The sequence below is a fragment of the Poeciliopsis prolifica genome, unplaced genomic scaffold (assembly GCF_027474105.1).
Source record: "Poeciliopsis prolifica strain line A6 unplaced genomic scaffold, Auburn_PproV2 SCAFFOLD048, whole genome shotgun sequence".
Lineage (NCBI taxonomy): Eukaryota > Metazoa > Chordata > Actinopteri > Cyprinodontiformes > Poeciliidae > Poeciliopsis > Poeciliopsis prolifica.
Genome location: NW_026562423.1, coordinates 4,242,287 through 4,248,594, shown reverse-complemented (window position 1 = coordinate 4,248,594; position 6,308 = coordinate 4,242,287). Strand labels below are relative to the sequence as shown.

The 6,308-nt window shown below is 38.6% G+C and overlaps 1 protein-coding gene across 1 annotated transcript; it reads left to right on the top strand.

Annotated features, from left to right (window-relative positions):
* The first annotated feature begins 1,201 nt into the window (after window positions 1–1,201).
* LOC129377611 (stonustoxin subunit alpha-like) lies at window positions 1,202–4,715 on the top strand. Its single transcript, XM_055057697.1, is given in 5 exon segments — window positions 1,202–1,262; window positions 1,402–1,501; window positions 1,934–3,415; window positions 3,666–3,951; window positions 3,953–4,715. Coding segments are annotated over 4 exon segments (2,091 nt in total). The 5' UTR covers window positions 1,202–1,262; window positions 1,402–1,410; the 3' UTR covers window positions 4,185–4,715.
* Window positions 4,716–6,308: the final 1,593 nt, after the last annotated feature.

The following is a 6,308-nucleotide window of genomic DNA, read 5'->3' as shown; positions in this document are numbered from 1 at the left end:
TGAAAGTCAGTCGATATGTCCAATGAACTTTGAGATTCTGTCCAAACTCCATTTTCATCCTAGCGACTGAAATGCACATATAAACAAAGAAACCAAACAATATTGAGGATCTATTCAGACATGCAAAGTGATACAAATATCAGGCATGAACCTGTAAAATAACATTCAATCCTGAATAACCAGACAAAAATCTTTTTAAAAAAAGTATACAAAACACCTATATCATTACCGTAATAACACAATTTCCAGAAATGAATGCCAAGATGCACGACCAAATGATGATCATGTACGATTGAATTAGATGCTTTGTCGAGTCCTGGAAACATTTGTATTTGGAACTAATTAGCAAAGGAGAGGAAACAAATAACTGTACAAGAGTCTGGTGAGTAAGTTTGCGATAAAAATGTTGGACTCAGCATGGTTCGCTAAATTTCATCATTGAAACATGAGTTGTCTAGATGTCCTTAAAAAATGTCTGCTGCATCTATAACACTCTAATATTTTGTGGAAAACCTGATCTGATTCAGAGAGATGCTTCCATCCCACTCTGGACAGGGCACTCTTCTAGCAATCAGGGCGAACATGTTGATCCTGCAAAATACTGACGATCCAATCTCAGGACCATGAAGTAGAGTCAGAGTTTAACACACGGAAGTTTCTGTACTCTTACACCAATCAAATATTAACTCTGCATGAATGTGAATTGCTCAGAGTAAACTCACAGCTGAAACTGTGTTGCTGCAGGAAGAAGCCTTAGTCAATTGGGAACCTTTGCCTGTATCTGTCTTCATTTTCACATGAAGCTGCTGCTGTGGAACAAGCTCTCTGTGTGAGAGGAATCTTCTCAGGCAAGTCAAAACTATTCCCAGATAGCTGATGGCCAGATCAAATATCTGACATCATACCACTATGATGGTAGATCTCTCCCTGAGGAAAAAAAAACATGTCACCCTCTGCCCAGCCAACACACACACTTTGAAACGCCGCAGGGTGAAAATGTTCTGCTGACTTATGAGAGCAATAAGTCCAAATTTCTGCTCGACATTGAAGCCAGAATGAATTTGTACATATTTTTTTAGTGCGTTTGAGCAGGTCCTCAATAATTCATTCAGACTTCTCAATGTGAAATAAGTGGGCGTTCCAGACACTTCAGTGGGAAAAGCTTCAAGGATTTAAGAACACACCCCAAATCAAGAATTCAAACAAGTCAAAAAAGCTTCAACACAACTTAACTGAACAACTCAACAACTCGTCTTCATCGGGTAGGGAAATCCCCGTGTTTCTGAAGAGCTTCATAATTGTTTGCCTGTCATCATTTTATCCAACAGCATAATAAATTTATTTCACAGTTCTGGAATTGCTTCTGTTTTCACCTCTTGATGTTTCTGCCCGTCCTCTTAGATCAGAGACATGACCTCAAATCAGGTTGAGATTGCAGCCCTCGGCCGGCCGTTCGCCTTGGGAATGCTGTATGATGCTCGCAAAGATCTGCTGATAACAGGTGAGAACAAACCTGCTCATTTCTAGAGTTTATTTAAACTGAAACAGATGTGGTTTGAAACTGTGTTTCCCAATTATGAACCTCAAGGGCAACTGCCCTGAATGTTTTAGCTGCTTCCTTGCTTTGAATCAAAGACTTTTGCTGAATTGCAAACAGTGCAGTGAGGCGCGTTAAAGCAGTGTCAGTCACAGAGGTCAAACAGTGCATCAGGAAGAGTAAGATATATGTATATACATAAGGAGGAGTATAAATCGCTTTAATTTACTAATTATTAAATGTGAGAGAGACCTTCTCCATGTTAATGAAAAGTTCATGCGGCAAATGTTGCCTGATATTAAACAAATATTTTGAAAATGGGAAGCTGGAGTACGTGCAGAGAAAACTCTCATGCAAAATCTAATCTATTTAATGTGTTTTTTGCGGATTCTACAGGTTTCACACTTTGCAACACAGAAACAATCAAAAAGAACAGTTCTACTAAGGCTCAGAACAGCAGCTCTTATCATGTTACTGCATCCGACACCCTTGAATCCAAGTCTTCTTTGCTGGATGTGAACGTGTCCCTTAAAGCCAGTATCCTGGGTGGTCTGGTTGAGGTTGGAGGATCTGCCAGTTATCTGAATGATACGAAAAAATATAAGAACCAGAGCAGAATCACCCTTCAGTACAAAGCCACAACCACATACGAACATCTGTCTCTGTCTCATGTTGGAAAGAAGGAACTGGACGCTAAATGTTTTAGTCCAGATTTCAGTGCAACACATGTGGTGACAGGCATACTCTACGGAGCAAATGCCTTTTTTGTGTTTGACAGTGAGAAGTTAGATTCCAGCAGTCTTCAGAAGATTGGAGCCAGCGCAGAAGTTGCAATTAACAAAATTCCAATCTTTAGTTTTGAGGCGAAAGTTAAAATAGAGCTCACTGATGAAGAAAAAGCTGTAACTAATAAGTTCTCCTGCAAATTCTACGGAGACCTAATTCTCGACAAGAACCCTGCATCCTTTGAGGATGCAGTGAAGACGTACGCCCGGCTTCCAGAGCTCCTTGGAAAAAATGGAGAGAACTCAGTTCCTATTAAGGTCTGGCTGACTCCTCTGAAGAATCTGGAACCATCTGCGTCAGAGCTGATGGGAGACTTTTCTGTTGGTTTGGTCAGAAAAGCCACCAACACTCTGGAAAGTATCAGAGAAATGCAAATGAGGTGCAATGAGGCTCTGGATGAGAAAGTGGTGGAATGTTTTCCGGAGCTTTATAAAAAGTATAAGCGCTTCCATGATCTCTGTAATGACTACACAACAATGCTCAGGAAAACCATGCAGAAGAAGATTCCCTTGATTCGTGACGGTAAAGAAGATGAAAAGTCTGTAGACAAACTCCTTGATGACCACAAACAGTCTCCATTCTGTGAGGAACACTTAGATAGGTGGTTAGACAACGCAGAGAGAGAAATCAACATCATCAAATCATGTGTAGACATTATGGAAGGAATCAAGACCGTCCCAGATGAGTCTGACTTGGACAGAGAAGCTCTGGCTGCGGGTGTAGAAAATGCTCTCTGCTTTGTTTTCACCTCTGTGGAAACTGTCGACCCCTTCACTGAGCAGATGACCAAATATTTGAGCAGAGATACGACAGCACCACCACCCAGTGTGACTGCACCCACGAAGGACCACTGGTTCTTCTCCAATGAGATCGTAGCCAACATGAGGAAAAAAGCCAAAGTGTTCCACCAAATTGGCAAGAACCTAAAAAGCAGCAGGAAATTTTGTTTCCTTGTCGCAGTTCTTCCAAATAGGAAATTCAAAGGAGCAACCATCTACCAGTACATTGAGGGTATTCTAAAAACTGAAGACTTCTCAAAACCTGTTATTGCTGATGTCACAACCAACTTAGATCGAAGAGATCTCTTATACTGTAAGTACATTATCATCATGATATTTTTAAAATACATAATTTTAGTTTGAGCAAAGATGTTGAGAGTGAGACCTTTCTTTTCAGGAAAGGATTCATATTCCTATAAAACAAGTGATGTGTTAAATTTACTAATATCATCTCATATTATCATTTATTGCAGTAGTAGATTGATATTTACATAATAACTTGTTCTAAAGTGAACTAAAATTAACTAATCAGACTTTAATGGTGTGCTTCCTATGTCCATCAGACTACTGTGATCTTACCTTGGACCCAAACACAGCCGCTGACTCTCTCAAACTCTCTGAGGGAAACAAGAAGGCAACGCAGATGTGGAGAATGAAGCCTCCGGATGGTTCTATTCCCCTTGTTATGTGCACAGAAGGCCTGACCGGTCGTCATTACTTTGAGGTCACATGGAGCTCAGTTGAGTTCACATACACAGGCGTACTTCTTGTATGCACTGGAGAAAAACCTGGAAAGCAAAAAACATTTGAGGATTATCACAAATATTATAATTTTTATAATACACGGAATGATTACGGCAGGCCAAAGCCACGCCATGAGCTATGTTGTTGATCCTCCTATAGGATGCAACAGGTTTGGGGTGTACCTGGACTACCCTGCTGGTTCTGTGTCCTTCTTTGCTGTTTGTGGAAAAAGTCTGCATCACCTGCAAACCTTTTATTCCAACTTCTCTGATCCAGTTTACCCAGGTCTTTACGCGATACTGGATGATAACTATGCAACCTTCTGCCCAGCTGATTAACTGATCGGCAGATGTTGGTGATGGACTTGGTTTGGTCACGATTTTTTGTACAGCTAAAAGTAAAGCAAACTGAAAACATGAGCTGTTTAGCCTGCTGTGGTATTTTATCTCATTTTCTAAATCTATCAGATTGTCAAGTCATAAGGAACTATTTTTGGACATAGATGCGATATATGTTTTGCTTTGTTGTGTAAAGCTTACGTTGAGCTTGAGAATTTTTCATTCTGATTTGTGTTGAGGCGAACACATATCCTTTTGTGTTTATCAGTTTTGTGTTTTTGTTCACAGCTGTAAAACAAATTAAATGTATATATCATGTAAAACATTGAGCTTCACATAAATGATTAAATAATAATCCAAGTAGTGAGCAAGACAAAACCATGGTCCAGGTTTTTCTGACATTTAATGCTGGATTTTTAGATATTTTGGCTAAGTTTTCTATTTCAAGGAAATGTGCTGCATGCTGTCTTTGACCGTGTGAAATGCTGCCCCCTGGTGGAAATAATCAATAAAGTTGGATCCTGAGTTGAACTGTGTGAACTGAATATTTGCACCTCGTTAAATAATTCAGTAAAGTTGGACTTATATTGCAATGCTGTGAAATTATTCAACATTACATTCAGTTTTATCGTTTTTATCAAATTTGAACCTTTCCCGATAAAAAAGTAACAAAACGCTGCAAAACAATCAACGGCGATTTGGTGACGTAACTATAACATATAAATATAACAAAATAATTCTTAATTTGAGGGCTTCATCTTCAGCTTAAGATTTTTTTCATCAGCTTTGGCTGATTCATTTGTCTCTAAATTCTCCATGAAAAAACCCCCAAAAGAATCATAACTTTGTCAAAAATTAAAAAAAAGGATTTACTTTGAAAGTGTATTCTGTGCAAAGAGTATAGGAGGTCTGATCTCTCCTTTAGCCTCAGACACTCAGAGTCATTTCCCTGGAAAGGTCCTGATCCTCAGAGTGGAAAAATGAAATCCTGAACAGAGTAGTCACATTCCACCGCAATCTTAATGGCAACAAATTTTTTATTGATGTTTTAAAACATAAAAAAACATGATCATAGTCTCAGCAACACTGAAACCCACTGGAGTAAAGTTTAAACACCTGGGAAACTTTTTTTAATCGGATCAGATGTAATTTTATTCTAATTGGACTTGTGATTAGACTGGTTTTAACTTTGTTTTTGTGAAAACCGAATACAGTGGATTAACTGAGGTGAGAAAAGGAGCCCAACACTGCAAAAAACAAACAAGCAAACAAAAACCTTCTCAAAACACATGCAAAAAAAAATCTTGGATGAAATTTTTTTTGTATCTTCTATACGAGTGAAGACACAAGTGGAAAAAAAAAAAAAAAAAGTGAAAAAAAAAAAAAAAACTAGCCGTGTTGTGAAGATGCACCGAGTTCAACAAGACCTGTTCCTGTGATGAAGTTTCTGTCACTGACGAAAGAACTGGTATTAGAACAAGATGCCGCTGGCTGAACAGAATCTTTTTCTAATGACATTGTTCTCTATGTGAAGACTGACTGTAAAACTCAGCTAATTCTTGTTGACCTCATTAGGTTAAGAGTGCGAGAGTTTGTTTACATTAGTTTTTACTGCAGCCTGAAGCAGCTGATGAAGGAAGAAGGTTTTTCTTGGAGAGAGGATTGTTTCCTGCTGATGGCAGAATGTGTCAATTGTTCTTTGTGTAAGGACTCAATGTTTACTCTCAGGGACCACATATTTCATGTCTCTATGAAAAGAAACTGCTGGTCCATGAAATGAAAATAAACAGTAATGGCAAAAAACATGTCTGCCTTTGCCTGGGCATAACTTCAACACAATGTACAACCCTCAGGTCCTTTGGAAAACTTGTGAAAACATGATGTTTTTTTAAATCCTTTCCAAATGCCTTCTGGGTGAAAGAAGAGGTCAGTGACTTTTTTCTTGAGTTTTCTTGATTCATCTGAATTCTCAAACACCGTACACTCTTAAGCACATTTTAAAAGTAATCAGTTAGCCTGACAGTAATGTTTTGTATCATGTGGAGAAGTTTCATTTTTGAGTTATTTCATTTTTGTAAGCCTTTCTCCTGATTTGTGATTCTGATCAGTTTAGATAAGTTGTGT